Genomic DNA, 17680 nt, shown 5'->3' with positions numbered 1-17680 from the left:
TATATGGCCCTCCAAGAAATATTCTTTAAAAAATCCACGCCTTATATGGCCCTCGAAAAAATATTCTTTATAAAATCTACGCCTTATATGGCCCTCGAAAAAATATTCTTTAAAAAATCCACGCCTTATATGGCCCTCGAAAAAATATTTTTTAAAAAATCCACGCCTTATATAGCCCCAAGAAATATTCTTTAAAAAATCCAAGCCTTATATGGCCCTCGAAAAAATATTCTTTAAAAAATCCACGCCTTATATGGTCCTCCAAGAAATATTCTTAAAAAAATCTAGCCCTATTCCCTAAAAATTTATATTTTTTCTCCTTTCCAGCAAATGGCGATGTAATCGTAACCCTGCTACCAGCCAATACCAAATTTCCATGGGTGACACCAGCAATTTTCCGACCTGAATTGGTACCTGAAGAGCTTATGGCTCAAGGATTAACTGTGAGTAGTTTTGGAAGACACGATCTCAATTGTCGTATTCAAACCTCTCTTCTTCACTCCTTTTCTAGCTCACCGTTGAGGAATATGTTCATGCCATGGAGACCCTGGTCAATGATTATCGTTTTACGATGTATAACATTTGCTATAAACGGATATTGGTATGCTGGATTCTCTTTGCATTTACGGTCCTGCTGACCTTGCTGTTCTCCGGGCTGCAAGGAGTGGCTTTGTTCTCATTGGGTGTCGGATGGCTTTTCCTAAATGCAGCTGCCATATTTTTGTGTATGTGGGTGAAATTGCGATTGGCCCGCGGTTTGGAGAAATGTCTCGCTCGTGTCAATAAGCAACTGATAAAACATAAAATTCTTCTTGTGCTGGATGATCGTGGTCGCATATCGTGTCATAAGGTGAATTTGTGTTTCTTGTATTTCGATTCGGGTCCATGTGTGAGTTTCCTCAATGAATTCTTGGAGCACACGGAACAGAATGGCGGCGAGGCGATTAAGGCTGGATGGGAGCGAAAATTGGATATTGATTTGAATGACATTGTCATTCAAGGCAGCACACCAGTGAGGGTGTCACGAAAACAGGTATGTGGAGGTGTTTTTTGTCATACTTTTGTTAACTATGTGTATTCTTTCCTAACTGTAAATAATATTTTCCTCACATGCAAAAATCTATCACACCAAAAAACGCTTTTTAATATATTTATGTTAACATATATTTGTACAAATTTATTGTTATAAACCAAAAGGGTGCAAGGTCAGTGAAGGCATAATACATTATTTAATACCCTGGAGCTTTTTCAAAAACAAACGCCTAAGTTGGCCCTCAAAAAATAATTTTAATCAGTAAAGTCGGACGGGGCCGACTATATGATACCCTTCACCACTTTGGGTATATTCAACAGATGAATCCTAACAGATGTCGCGTTTTTCAAGGACCAGTAAAATGAAATTTTATCCATAAACATGTCATTCTGCAACCGATACTAAATTTTTCATTTGGTCAGATAAAGAAGCTATATCTAAATCTTAACCGACTTTAGGAAACTTAACACATGTTATTCATTACGACCTTATTCATTACGCTGTGCCAAATTTCGTGCAAATCGAAAGATATATAGGGACTTTGGTACACCATTAACATTAAATCGGACGAAAATATATATGGGAGCTATATCTAAATCTAAACCGATTTTCAGGAAACTTAACAGGCATCATTCTGGACCTAATTCATTACGCTGTGCAAAATTTCGTACAAATCGAAAAATATATAGGGACTTTGGTGAACGATTTACATTAAATCGGACGAAAATATATATGGGACCTATATCTAAATCTGAACCGATTTCCACGAAACTTAACACACATCATTCCAGACCCAATTCATTACGCTGTACCAAATTTCGTATAAATCGAAAGAGCCTCCTTTGGAGCCCCATTTACCATAAATCGGACGAAAATATATATGGGAGCTATATCTAAATCTAAACCGATTTTCACGAAATTTAACACACATCATTCTGGACCTAATTCAGTACACTGTGTCAAATTTGGTGCAAATCGAAGCATATTTAGGGACTTTGGTGCACAATTTATATAAAATTGGACGAAAATTTATATGGGAGCTAAATCTAAATCTGAACCGATTTTTACGAAATTTAACACACACCGTTCTAGACTTAATTCAGTAGGTTGTGGCAAATTTCGTGCAAATCTAGAGATATATAGGGACTTTGGTGCCCCATTTACCTTAAATCGGACGAACATATATAAGGGAGCTATATCTAAATCTGAACCGATTTTTTCAAAACTTGGCACACATCATTCTGAACCTAATTTAATACTCTATGCCATATTTCGTGCAAATCGAAAGATATATAGGGACTTTGTTGCACCATTTACCTTAAATCCGACGAAGCTGTATATGGGAGCTACATCAATTTCAATAGGGTTCGTCCTTGGGCCAAATAAGTGACTTGTGCCAAATTTTATCCAAATCGGATCATAAATGCGACCTGTACTTTGTTTACAATTTAACATCTACCGACGGACAGACGGACGGACATGCATAAATCGACTCAGAAAGTGTTTCTATGCATATTCTCAAAAGGAACCATGTGGTTATCTCGTTTCCTTTTGCCTGTTACAAACATATGCTACAAAATACCAAATTGCAGCGTACTCGGCAGAAAAATGCGCTCAAGATCCCCAAAATACCGAAAATTGGCGGTACCCTTATATGGGGGCTATCCGAAAAAAATGGACCTATATTCATAATTTTTGAGGAGAGATTTGGTACCCCATAAAACCCAATGTACCATGTATTTCAGCGGATTCGGTTGAAAAACGCGCTCAAGAACCCCAAAATACCGAAATTTCGGGGTACCCTTATATGGGAGCTACAAAAACAGGACTATTTATAATTTTTGTGGAAATATTTGGTACGCAATAAGAAACCAATGTGCCAAATTTCAGCGAATTCGGTTGAAAAATGCGCTCAAGAACCGCAAAATGCCGAAAATTGGGGTGTACCGTTATATGAGAGCTATCCCTAAACGTGGACCGATATATCCCATCTTTGAACTTGACCTGCCTGCAGACAAAAGACAAACCTATGCGAAATTTCAGTACCCTATCTCAATTCCTTCAATTCAATTCCAACAGACGGACGGATATGGTTAGATCGTCTTAGAATTTCACCCTGATCAAGAATATATATACTTAATAGGGTCGGGAGTGAATATTTCGATGAGTTATAAACGGAATAACAAAATTAATATACCATCCATACTATGTTGGAGTGTATAAAAACTACACACCTTATATGGAGCCTCAAATATATTTTGTAAAAAAATCCACGCCTTATATATAGCCCCAAAATTATTTTTTAAACCAGTGAGCGGAGTAGTATAGTTGGACGGGGCCGACCATACGATACCCTATACAACTACCACGCAACTCTAACTTTTTGCGGATGTTTCTTCTGAGCCTGTTTAATATTTCTTGATATTTGCACCCTCTTGCCCGATTAGAGGTCAACAGAATCTCTTCTTTATTCTCCGAATATTACTAATATTCAGTACAGCCCTTCTAATTACTTGTCCAGATTACCTTCCCTTGTGTAGTGATGTTCTTATTCCAATTGTGGCCAATAGATCGACTAGAAAAGCACAAAAAATAAGATTTCCGTCCTCTTCATTCCAATATTATTATCTGATCATCTCCGAAAATTATAGGCGTTGTCCTTGAACACAACTGGAATCTCATGGAACATTTCAAAGCGATCAGCGCTATATTTCCGCTCTCTGGTGTGGTAATGGGTTACTAAATAATATACGAATACGGAGATACCTGTAAATATTTAGGTGTAACTCCCACATCTGTGTACATACGGCCATATAATTGGTACCAATTTAAAGGCCAACCACTCCTCTTGGATATACTATCAACTTCTCGGCGCTATGTCCTTCAGGAGTAAATATATACGCTATAGAATAAAAATTTTGTCATTTTTCACACAAAAGTTAGGGTCCATTTGACCCGCTAAATATTGACCGATCTTTATCAATACAGGCATGCTTATTCTTTGGCCCTATCCCATTCTCCATGTACAATTTCACAATATTCGGACCATATTTGGCCTCTGGAGCGACCAGACAAAATGTAGTATTTGGTCCATTTCATCCCCTAAATATTAACCGATCTTTACCAAAAACTATAGGGGTCTTCATTGGCCAGAACCCATCCTAAATGCAATTGGTCCGTAACTGTTTCCCGTATCGTGTTTACAAATTATAATGGACAGACGGACACACATGTCTAGAACGACACAGCTAGTCAAGATACGACGATCGGTATACTTGAAGGTGGGTCTAGGACCAATATTTCACGGCGTTACAAACTCTTGGGGCTGCACAAAGCTATAATACCCTGACAACATAGTTGTGTAGGGTATAAAAATCCACGCTTTGCCTTATATAGAGCCTCAAAAATATTTTTTTAAATCCATGCCTATAATAGAGCCTTAGCTCATTACAAACCTCTCAGAAATGTATTATGTCTTCATTTTGGCCTTGCATCCGAACCTGTGTTTTGTCTTCTCTATCTTTCTCTTTTATCAACCATTTTATTTTATTCGCAAATCACTATCACCGTTATTGTATAAACAAAAAACCTATTATTGTTATTATCAAATCTTTAGGCTGTGGCCCAAGAGCTTTACCTCAGCTATTTGCAACGTTGGGGCAAAGACTTCTTAAGGCGTCGTCTCGATTGGACTGTACAAGAGGCGGGCGTCCATGAAACGCCCCGGCATCTGCAATCATCCATCTGCCCCTGCCAGTATGAGGAAGAAGTTCTACGCAATAAAATCAAAATGCACCTGCAACGCAGCCAATGCTGTGGTCTTAATTGTCTGGGTTGTTGGATGTAATATATTTGAAAAAAATCGCAAAATCGCTATAACACGAAGCTCAGCAAAAAAAAATTTCTCAGAACAACATAAAACTGAATCACAAACTCTAAAAACCAAACACGCAAAATCGCACGGATTTGCTAAACAAATTCAAGACACTAAAGAAACCAAGAATAAGTTTAAACAAAAAAAGGAATTATTTTCTATTTTTTCTTCTTCTTATATTTCATCTGTGTTTGTTTCTTAATTTCTTATTATATTTTCTTTCATATCTTATATTTATATATTTTATTATTTTTTTCTTCCGCAAAATTTATTCTTTTACTATTTACCAACCACATTTTTTATTATTATTTATAGTCGTTAATATTATTTATGTTAAATATTTAAAAAGTTTAACCTAAACCTAAACAAAAACAACAAAAAAATCAAATATATCTCTATAAACCAAAAAACAACACGGCTTTCTTTAAATTCACACAGCAGTCATATGGTAACAGAACAAAATGCAATGTGTGGTGCATAGTTTTAGGCGCTGAACGGCAAAATTCATATAAATTTAAAGTAGCCAAACTTAAATTACAATAAAATAAAAAAATATATAGTTTTTAGTATATACAGTGGTCGACAAATGTACAGTGATCGGCATTGAAATATTTTTTAAAAAATATTTTCCATTTCACATTGCATGCTGTTCTCTACACCATTGAAAATGTATGTAGATGGGTGTTAACACCACAACACTCTCACTATCACATTCACCATTTTCTGTCTCTCCATCTCTTTTCCTCTTTTTTTTTTCTTAATTAATTAATTTATTTTTATTCTTTTTTATTTAAATAAAAAACCTGTATAAAAAACTCAATAAAAAAATTCCAGGAACAAGCTGGCCAACTATTTCTCCGCTATGCATCACGCTGGGGACGAGAAGCCATCCGGGGATTAGTTGATGTCACCCCCTTGGAACCGGGACGTCATTGTGGTCAATTCCAGTGCCCATGCCAGTATATCAAAGATCATTTGCAGTGCAAGCCGAGAGGCAAGTTGAAATTTTTGGATTGTGTTTATTGGGTGTTGGCATCGGAACGTTATGAATAAGTGAAAAAATAAAGAAAACGTAAGAATGTTGCATCATTCAGGAAAGGGGGTTGGTAGGGAAAGAATGTATGTATGGCATAATCACCAATACCATGTAATAAGTTAATGACATATTTACATATATTTTTTTTAAACAATGAAAAAACTTCACATAATACACCACAATAACAACACATATTTTTTATTGTTACTAGAAAAAACTGAAGACGGTTATGAGGAACATAGGACAGAAGATGATCCTAAGGGTCATCTAAAGAATTATTCCAAAAAAAAAAATTAAAAATATATTCCTTAAAAAATCCACGACTCTTAAAAATATTTTAAAACAAAAAATTTTTATTTTTTTTCAAAAATCCGCGCCTCTTAAAAATATTTTTTAAAATTTTTATTTTTTAATAATCCACTACTCTTAACAATATTTCAAAACAAAATTTTTTAATTTTTTTTTAAAAAATCCGCGCCTCTTAAAAATATTTTTTAAAAATCCACGCCTGTAGGTCTTTGTGAGCTATTAAAAATATTCCTTGTAAATCCACACCTATAAGTCTGCTGGACCTCTTAAAAATATTTTTTAAAATTTTTAATTTTTTTTTAAATCCACGCCTCCTAAATATATTTTTTAAAATTTTTAATTTTTTTTTTAAATCCACGCCTCTTAAAAATATTTTTTAAAATTTTTGTTTTTTTTAAATCCACGCCTCTTAAAAATATTTTTAAAATTTTTAATTTTTTTTTAAATCCACGCCTCCTAAAAATATTTTTTAAAATTTTTATTTTTTTTAAATCCACGCCTCTTAAAAATATTTTTTAATTTTTTTTTTAAAAATCCACGCCTTTTAAAAATATTTTTTAAAATTTTTAAGTTTTTTTTTAAATCCACGCCTCTTAAAAATATTTTTTAAAATGTTTAATAATATTTTTTAAAATTCTTATTTTTTTAAATCCACGCCTCTTAAAAATATTTTTTTAAAAAATCCACGCCTCTTAAAAATATTTTTATAATATTTATAAGTTTTTTTTTTTTTTTAAATCCACGCCTCTTAAAAATATTTTTTAAAATTTTTAAATTTTTTTTAAATCCATGACTCTTAAAAATATTTTTTTAAATTTTTTAATTTTTTTTTAATCCACGCCTCTTAAAAATATGTTTTAATTGTTTTTTTTAAAAATCCACGCCTCTTAAAAATATTTTTTAAAATTTTTAATTTTTTTTAAATCCACGCCTCTTAAAAATATTTTAAAATTTTTATTTTTTTTTAAATCCACGCCTCTTAAAAATATTTTAAAATTTTTATTTTTTTTTTAAATCCATGACTCTTAAAAATATTTTTTTAATTTTTTTATTTTTTTTTTAAAAATCCACGCCTCTAGAAGACCCCTAAAATGATGTTTTAAAAAATCCACGCCAATAAAAGACCCCTAAAAATATGTTTTAAAAAATCCACGCCTATAAAAGACACCTGAAAATATGTTTTAAAAAATCCACACGCCTCTAGAAGACCCCTAAAAATATGTTTTTAAAAAATCCACGCCTATAAAAGACCCCTAAAAATATGTTTTAAAAAATCCACGCCTATAAAAGACACCTGAAAATATGTTTTAAAAAATCCACGCCTATGGAAGCCACCTAAAAATATGTTTTAAAAAATCCACGCCTATAAAAGACACCTAAAAATATGTTTTAAAAAATCCACGCCTATAAAAGACACCTGAAAATATGTTTTAAAAAATCCACGCCTATAAAAGACACCTAAAAATATGTTTTAAAAAATCCACGCCTATAAAAGACCCCTAAAAATATGTTTGTAAAAAATCCACGCCTATAAAAGACCCCTAAAAACATGTTTTAAAAGATCCACGCCTTTGTAGACCCCTCAAAAATATGTTTTAAAAAATCCACGCTTAAAGTATGCCTCAAAAATATTATTTAAAAAAAATACTCCTATTAGAACCCCTCAAAACATATTATTTAAAAAAATCCAATACCAATTTCTTACTTACTTTACTTAGCTGGCTTGTGACAGAACTTTCGTTCCATAAGCCGTGCTTAGAAAAGATTTCCAGGCGCGTCGGTCTTTTTTTTCCAATTTGAAAGATCATTTTTGGCAATGTTGTCTTCGACTTGATCTTTCCATCGTATTCTTGGCCTTCACCTTCTGCGTGAACCCAGCTGATGGTTCACGAATGCGATATGTTTTGCCTTCTGGGCCAGGGGCATCTTCATCCATTCTCACAACATGACCTAGCCAACGTAGTCGCTGCAGCTCAATACGTCTATTAATGTTGATGTCGATGCTGCTTTTTTATTCTTCAGCCGATTGATTGCTATTCTGACTTCATCTGGGCTAGAACCAATAATAGATGACGGTATAGAGTGTATACCACACACTCTATACCGTCATCTATTATTGGTTCTGGGGTATCCGCTTCACCGCTATTATTTGATACCAAAATTTTTTCAAAATGCTCCTTCATTCGACGGCGATTTTCACGTAGAATCAGCGTATTGGTGGCCTTGCTTTTGAGTTGTTTGCTCAGACCATTGTAGCATCGATTGGCCATCACTATCCTTCTCCGAATTTCAAAACTGATGTCATTCGTTTTATTTATGGCGGTACCAAGGTAAATAAAATTTTTGACAACCTCGAAGCTGTAGTTCTCAAGTTCCACAGTTTGTCCGAGTCTATTGGACGTCTTGCGCGTTGATACCATCAGCTTGATCTTCTCGCCGTTTACTGCCAGACCCACTTTGGCAGACTCCTTTTCAATTTCTTCAAAGGTGGCTGTTACCGCTCTCAATGTTCGACCCATTATGCCGATGTCATCGGCGTAGGCGAGTAACATGTGTTGTTTGGTGTACAGAGTGCCATATCTGTTCACCTTTGCATCTCGTATGACCTTTTCCAGCAGGATGTTAAAAAGGTCACACGACAAACTATCACCTTGTCTGAATCCTCGTTCGGTATTAAAGGGCTCCGAGAGGTCCTTTCGGACTTTAACTCTTGATCTTGTGACTTTTAAAGTTATTCTGCATAGCCGAATTAATTTTGCAGGAATGCCAAACACAGACATGGCTTTATACACCTCTGAACGGATAGGGCTGTCGAATGCGGCTTTACAGTCGACGAATAAGTGCAATGAGTCGATGTGTTAATGTGTCGATGTGTTAAACTAACCAGCATCTGACCACCAGTCTTGAATAGTTCGGCCTCCAGTCGTTCACACAGTACACTGGATAGCACTTTATAGGCGATGTGAAGGAGACTAATTCCTCTATATGTGGCACATATCGCATTGTCTCCTTTTTTGTGCACAGGACACAGGATGCTGAGGTTCCAATCACTGGACATGCATTCTTCTAGCCAAATTGTACTAATCAGCTGTTGCATGCTCCTTACCAGCATCTGACCACCAGTCTTGAATAGTTCGGCTTGTAACCCATCGGCACCTGCTGCTTTATTATTCTGCAGCCGATTGATTACTATTCTGACTTCATCTTGGCTGGGTGGTATACACTCTATACCGTCATCTATTCTGGGGTATTTTCTTCACCGCTACTATATGATACCAGAAGTTTTTCAAAATGCTCCTTCCAGATCCTCAGCACGCTGTCTGTAGCTGTAACCAGGGTTCCTTCTTTATCTCTACAGGAGAATGTGCTTGCACCAAAGCCTTCGGTTTGGTATTTTACTTGATGGTAAAATTTTCGGGCTTCATTCTGACTCCTGTGCATCTCGATTTGCTTACGCTCACGTTTTTCTTGCTCTTTCTTCTTTTTTCTGAAAATACGTTTCTCCACTCTCCTTTTCTCCCGATAATTTTCCATCGCATTATGTGTTGCTATTGTCTACAGGGTTGCCCTATATGCTGCCTTTTTCACATCAGTAGCATTACAACACACTCCTGATCGTACCACGAATTTCTGGATGGTGGTCATTGATACCCTGCTTTTGCTGCAGTTTGTAGGGAGTGGGCAATTCTCTGCCATTGTGCTTCTATATTATTATGCGGACAAGGGGTACTTTCGTCAAGCAGGTGGGTAAGTTGAGAGGTGTAGGCCTCTGCTACCTGTTGTGTTAGCAGCTTTTCGACGTCGAGTTTCCGTGTTGTGTTAGACCGCACTTTTGCTGCAACCTTAAGACTGCCACAAGGTAATGGTCCGAATCGATATTCGCTCCTTGGATCGATCGAACATCTAATACACTGGATGAATGCCTTCCGTCTATCACAGCCTGGTCGATTTGATTCCTCGTTGCTTGAATAGGAGAAATCCAGGTGGCCTTGTGTATATCGTGATGCTTGGATCTGGTGCTGCTAACTACCATGTTTTTGATGCCGTGAAGTCAATCAACCTCATGCCGTGGTCGGATGTTTCTCCAAGGTTGAATTTTCCGACGGTGGGGCCAAAGATATTTTCCCTTCCGATTTTTCCAATAAAATCTCCTAGCAGAATTTTAATGTCATGGCCAGGGCAACGGTCATATGCTGTTTCTAGGCGCTCGTAAAATATGTCTATGGTCTGTTCATCTTCATCTTCGGTCGGAGCATGGGCGCAAATAAGACTGATGAAGGGGAACATCGCTTATATACGAATTATAGAAATTCGCTCCTCTACTGGTTCGCTCCTCATGTCTCGTTTCATGGCAGCTATAATACAGAGCGTAATCATCTGATTTACTTACGCCAGTCCCTTTCCATCGCATTTCCTGTAAGGCAATAATATCGGCTTTGTACTTCTTGAGTACATTGCCAAAAAATGTTATTTTAAAAATCCACGCCTAAAAGTAGTCCTCAAAAATGTTATTTTAAAAATCCACGCCTAAAAGTAGTCCTCAAAAATGTTATTTTAAAAATCCACGCCTAAAAGTAGTCCTCAAAAATGTTATTTTAAAAATCCACGCCTAAAAGTAGTCCTCAAAAAATGTTATTTTAAAAATCCACGCCTAAAAGTAGTCCTCAAAAAATGTTATTTTAAAAATCCACGCCTAAAAGTAGTCCTCAAAAAATGTTATTTTAAAAATCCACGCCTCTTACACCCCGGAAAAAATATGTGGTTGTCTCCAATACTTCTATGTTCCTTATAACCGTTTGTTTTATCAGCTGTTCACTATAACCGTTTATATTTTAATTTGTAATTGTACAGTTTATCTAGAAATATATTTTCTAAATTTTTGTTTGTGTTATATAAATGTGCTCACTCATACACCCATTGCTTTTGTTAACCACATCACAGAGTAATTTCAGCTTGGCTTTCGAAAATTCTCAATCACATTTTTTGTCACTGTGTAAAAATTAATATTTTCCAAAAATGTTTGTTTTATTTATTTTTAATAATATTTTCTATTATTTATATGCATATTCACAGTTGTTGTGAATAGTTTAGGTCAAGTAGTATGGACTCGTGCGCCGGGAACAATACACAATTGATAGACAAAATCAAATACTGTGCAATTACGAATTTTTTATAAGAAAATACAGAAAACCAAATTTTGACCCTCCACAACTACATCACTACATACATACAATATACACTCGAATACACTGAAAGAAAAATTTTATATAGATTCTTATTTTTAGAAAATATATTTTATCCAGTGATTTATCTTATTTCGTTGCAATATTTTTTAATAATATTATTTTAAAAGTGTTTTGAAATGTTTACGTCCTTATATTATGTATTTTTTTCTTCTTTTTCATATCTTAGTTTTTAAATTTAAAACCTTTATTTTTTCTTCAAATAAACATCCAATAAATATATTTTATCCGTATGTTCGTTTTATTGCTTTATTATAAGTTTTTCGTTTTCTCCCCCCTCCACCTTTAGGTTATCCCTGCAGTTGTGTTGCCTACGGTTCTAATCCACAATTTCGTGATCCTTATTAATGAATATTTGTTTGTGTGTTCTTATTATTTTTATTGCATTTAAAGTATCACAATAAAGTTTTTAAATTTTTATTTTCACAAAAATGTTGATTATTATTTGGATAGTGATGGTAAGTTTATTAACTATATTATTTTAATTAAAACGTGTTTCCTATAAACTTCTACATAAAGGACTACGCCTTTATTGGACCTTGTTAACGTATTTTATAAAAAATCCCGTCATTAAAAAATTATATATTTTTTTTGAACCCACTCCTATAATAGTCCATGATTTTTATATTTATATATTTTTAAATATCCGTTTAAAAATGTCTACCTTATAAATGCAATTAAAAATTATTTTGTTAATTAACTCCTTAAAAATTTCAGCGTCGAACATAACCGTCAAACATTTTTATATCAGCACCTATAGTAGCCCATGAAAAATATTTTTTAAAAGTTCCGTGCTTGTGTCCTGGCAAAAATATTTTTAAATTAATAAAAAAACTGAAAAAATATGAAATAGTTATATCCGGAGAATATCACTGTACCAGATTCACAGATATGGCTTGGCTCTAGGAATAATTAAATGTTAGATAATGGGTCTGTTTCTGTGCCAATGTAATCAGACGTCTTAAAGCTGTGCATGGGGTTAAAGTTTTACCTCAGAATTTCACTGAGATTATATTGAGTAAACTAAGAAACTTGGACGATATCTTTAAAGCATGACAGAAGACCTAAAAGAAACCAAACAGCTGCTCTTTTGTACATCCAAAAGTCGCAAAACGTGGAGCGTATACATAACAACACTACGTATACGCACCCATGTACAGTGATTATTTGATCTATTTCTAAGATGTATTTTTATTTTTTATTGTAATGTTCTGCAGTCGCTTTTAATAATCAATACAACGGTTTGTATTCCTATAAATTCGACATTATCGAATTTTGTTTGATATCCAGTGTCAGTGTCAAAAAAATTTTTTGTCGGAATAAAAATCTAAAATTTTGTACTTAAAATCATATGAAGGCAGAGAGTTTAGAAAAAAAACAATTCTTATTTTAACCCTGGGAAAGTTTTGTCTGTCTTTCAGCAAAAAAAAAAAAAAAAAAAAAAGACATCAATTGTAACGGTACATAGGATAACCGAAAAATTGCAAAGGAAGAGAGTATTTTAAATGTCGAATATATTCGACGAAAACACTGAAAGGGTTAAAAATAGACGGCCACATTAGGGCATTAACATTTCCAAGGTTACAAGACCCATTATCTACATTTCTATTCTACTTAAAATTTTAATTATTATTTTACTGAGGTATTTGGCTTCTATATCCTTCTCATCCACTCAGGATAAGGATATTACATCCATTCCAAGTGTAAATTTTGCTCTCGCAGTTCGGTGTCGATTTAGTCATCTCTGAAATTTTGCATATGTCAATAACTCCTAGGAAATATCGCTTCAAACATTCAAATATAGCGATTTTAAGAATTTTAGCTGCATTTCCAAAAGAAGTCGCTGTAAAAGGTCGAAAATTTAAATCTGTTTAATTCAATTTCTTAGGCCCTCAATGCATTTCATATATTTAGTATTATTCCAAAGCCACTTGAAAACGCAAATCTCCCTCCCCTGGCATTTGAACCCGAGACTCATAAATTTGTAGTCTATCCCTGAATTTCTGATAACCAACATCAACGCATCAGGATAATACAAAAGAGAAATGATAGGATATAGCCGACCCAGAGAAAAATGGCTACACCAAAAAAACTAGAAGTACAAAGAAATGTACAAAAGTCAAAAAGGTTGCATCTAGACTACTATAGAAAGCAGCACATGTAAGATAGGCTACAACAGACCAATCAACTAATTTGCTGGAATTAAAAGAATGATTAACGAAATGAACACAAAACTAACCGAGTAGGATGGTGATGCTTTGTGGAAGCCCTATGATCCCAAGAGGAGTAAAATGCCCGCAGATTTTCGGTATTTAAAGGTTTTAGGTGCATTTTCACTCGATGGTGGTCTAATATTTACCTAGACCCAGGTATTTTAAAAGTCTTAAGCGTATTTTCTATTCCAATACAGCATTCGATGTGTGTAATTGTAAAATAAGAAGGCAAGTCTTAAAGCTTCTCTTCTTTGACGATAAAATCATAATCAAATCGATCAAAGTAAACTGGGAGCAAATGCATTAAATTCTATCTAAATCGACATATCTGAAGAATAATTTCAATCTTTGCATGGAGATGAATCTTGCCATATGAAACTTATTTCTATCTTGGTGGCTACGTTAGCAAGCAACATTAGGCATTCCGGGTCTATCGACGGAATAAAGTAAAGTGGTTATAATTTGGAATTTGATTTGGAGTATGAGAAAAATCCATACTGACAATTTTCGATATGGATACACACAATGTCACAGCCCCTTATAAGGGTAGCTCCCCATTTTTATACCCTTCACCACACTGTGGTGCAGGAAACAAGATAGACACATGCTTCCTTTTGAGAATATGCATAGAATGACTTTCTGAGTCGATTTATTCATGTCCGTCCATCCGTCCTCCTGTCCATGTTAATGATCCGAATTGTATGAAATTTGGCACAGCTCATTTGTTTGGCCTAGGACAAATCCTATTGAATTGGTTCAATATATATATATATATATATATATACATTCGTCCGATATTCAGTAAGTGGTGCACCAAAGCGCCAAAATATGGCCAATTGACACAAAATTTTGCACAATGTACTGAAATTACATAACGTGCGTTAAGTTTTGTTGAAATCGGTTCAGATTTATATATAGCTCCCATATATAGTTTCGTCCGATTTTCAGTAAATGCACATCCATATATATGTTCGTCCGATTTTAAATCAATAATGAACCAAAGACCCAAAATATGTCCGATCGGCCCAAATTTTGAACATAATATTAATGAACATCAAGTTCGTTCAAATCGGTTCAGATTTGGATAAGGTCCAATATATATTTCCATCCGATTTGAAGTAAATAACGCATCAATGACCCAAAATATGGATGCTATGCACAAAACGTATTGAAGTTAATATAACAATATAACAAACGACTCTATATCTGTCCATATAAAAAAATCGGCATAAGTTGATTTAAATCGGTTCACAGTTAGATAAAGATCATATATTATTTTAGTTTATCCAATTTCATGTTAATGGTCATTCAAAAATGCGACGTCTATAAGGATGCATCTGTTGAATATACTTAAAGTGGTGAAGGGTATCATAAAGTCGGTTTCGTCCGACTTTACTACTTTCCTTACTGGTTTCATTCTGCCACTGTTTTGAACTAGCACAATGCAAAAGTCTTGTTGTATTTCTCGTATTTTAAAAAATTATAACTTTGGCTGTAGCTCCCTATAAAAGTATCTTCCAATTTATGTGATTTTGAGAGCTTTAGACGCATTTTCCTAGGAGGGTGGAAGACATAGTTGCAGAAAATATTCCATGTATGACCTCGTTTGAACATAACCGTCATACAAGGTATGAATTCCTATAAAAATAGGTTTCAAAATATGTTTTGACAGCAAACTTACTGTCCGACCTTGTATAGGTCTTGAGCATGTTCATATTGACACGAGTATAACGTTGGAATCAAATCAGCTGTAACTGCAAAATTACATTTTTATAATTTTACTATGGCTCACATACGATTACTAACTTCTTAATTTTGGTTATGTAGGAATTGTGCGACGCTGGCTAACAAGAATCATTTCTCTTGTCAAGTCACTCCTCTTTGCGAGTTTGGAGTTGTGATATCAATCCACCAGTCGTGGTTATCGGTTTGCTGGTGCAGAATAGATGTGTTTGGCTAAGGACCTTGGTTATTCGTTTTTTTTTTTGGTGCCTGGTACAACGGCTGATTGTGTGATCTGACGGTTATGGTCACTGTCCTGTGTCGATGTGAACTGTTGGAGAGCCTGCAGCTATTAGTTCAAATGACAGTATTTTCGGCTACGGAAGCGTGCAGAGGCTCGTCTGTCGGTGACCAGTCTCGAACTGTTTGGAGTTCCACTGGTAATAGCTTCGGCTATTAGTACGGGTGTCACGGCCCCTATGTGTAAGGATCTAGTCTGGCAGTTTGTTTTGGTCCTTCGGGGAGCATCGTGCTGCTATTTGCGGTTCACTATCTTTATTATTCAGAAACCATGTTCGCTACGTAAATAGTTTGGCTTAACCGTAACTGTCTAAGACAGAATGCTAGAGTAAATGCTGTAAACCGAACTATGCCGTAAAAAAGTTTATTCTGGTTTAAACCCGTACAATTTCGGATCAAATTGCGTCCTGCTTCTTCCACAAAGCAGGTCGAGTGGTGGTCGGAGAAAAAAAAAGAATGAATCAGAGTGTGTAAGGCGAAATTCATCACCAAGTGGTCTGGGTGATGACTAATTATGGATTGGCGGAGCGCTTGCTACGTATACAAATACGAAGACCCGGCCTCCAGATATTCCACAACCACAACACTATAAACAATCAAAGATTCTTAAAGTGGAACTGGGACTTTCGATAGGTGATGTTATTTCTTCGGTTTTTTCTTATATTTTACAACCATCGGACGTCATAGGGATGTTTTATTCAGGAAAACTCCCTTCTTGTTCAGAAGAAAATCCTACTAAAGGGTCCACGCCTTATTGAGAAAGTTTTCTATTTAAAGATCCATGCCTTGATAAGAAAAAAATCCTACTAAAGGATCCAAGTCTTGTTGAGAAGAAAATCCTACTAAAGGATTCACACCATGATAAGAAAAAATCCTATTAAAGGATCCAGACTTTGTTGAGAAAAATTCCTGCTAAAGGATCCACGCCTTTTCTTGAAAAATTCCTACTTAAGGATCCACGTCTTGTTGAGAAATTTCCTATTAAAGAATCCACGCCTTGGTTTGAAAAATTTCCTATTAAAGGATCCACGCCTTGGTTTGAAAAATTTCCTATTAAAGGATCCACGTCTTATTGAAAAATTTCCTATTAAATGATCCACGCCTTGTGTTGAGAAAAATTCCTATGTAAGGATTCACGCCTTGGTAAGAAAAATTCTGCGAAGGATCCAGGCCTTGCTCAAAAAAATTCTTATTAAAGGATCCACGCTTTGTTCGGAAAAAATCTTATTAAAGTATCTCCGTTTTGCGAGTAAAATTCATGTTAATGGTTGTCATGGTTCACTGAGAATAATGCCCAGTAAAACATCCTAATTTAATGCTGAAATCGTATTTAAAGGCAATATCATTTCCTTTATTGATTTATGCATTTTCCTGTCGCAGACATTGTTACTGCTTATCGACATGGAAAATGGTCACAGCAATTTTTTTATCTTTTGCATTTTTTTCCCGCAATTGTTTTTCTTGTTAACATTTTCAATGGAGGTTTTTGGCTTGCATTTAATTCTCTTTAGCATTTTTTTGCCTTTGCCTTCAAAGAAACCAATTTTCTGGCATTTCACATTTTCCACCATGAGGACGGTCGGTGTCTTTACCGCTGGTTATCACACTGGCACTTTACTATGATTTCTTTAGTACTTGGCCAGAATTTGCACTACGATTCCCTCTTCTCTTCTCTTCTCTCCTCGCCTCTCCTCATCCTCCTTCATACAAATTATCACACCAGACAAAAAAAAAATGCACTGGAAAAAAACCGGAGGCAAGACAGAGAGAGACGAAAAAAAGACGCCAAATCAGCAATAGAGCCAAATTGATTTTAAATTGTATTTTTCGTCAATTTTTTGTCGGAATATTTTCCATTTTTTTGTACTTGTGGCCACCGATGATGATGTTGCCAATGATGATTTCGTTTCCTTGTTTTTTGTAGCGTTCTTTATTCGAGCTTTTTTGGCT

General features: G+C 34.9%; 1 protein-coding gene across 1 annotated transcript; it reads left to right on the top strand.

The window, feature by feature from the left end:
* Window positions 1-327: 327 nt before the first annotated feature.
* LOC133338053 (transmembrane protein 268-like) lies at window positions 328-11852 on the top strand (the record flags this gene model as incomplete). Its single annotated transcript, XM_061546236.1, has 4 exons — window positions 328-443; window positions 512-1033; window positions 5742-5901; window positions 11785-11852. Coding segments are annotated over 4 exons (857 nt in total), but the record flags the coding sequence as incomplete, so codon positions are not given.
* Between the last annotated feature and the right edge of the window lie 5828 nt (window positions 11853-17680).

The sequence above is a fragment of the Musca vetustissima genome, unplaced genomic scaffold, assembly GCF_032173495.1.
Source record: "Musca vetustissima isolate MV318-11 ecotype Yass unplaced genomic scaffold, APGP_CSIRO_Mvet_v1 utg165251, whole genome shotgun sequence".
Classification (NCBI taxonomy): domain Eukaryota; kingdom Metazoa; phylum Arthropoda; class Insecta; order Diptera; family Muscidae; genus Musca; species Musca vetustissima.
The sequence above is the reverse complement of the archived record's forward strand: the minus strand, read 5'-3'. Positions and strand labels throughout refer to the sequence as shown.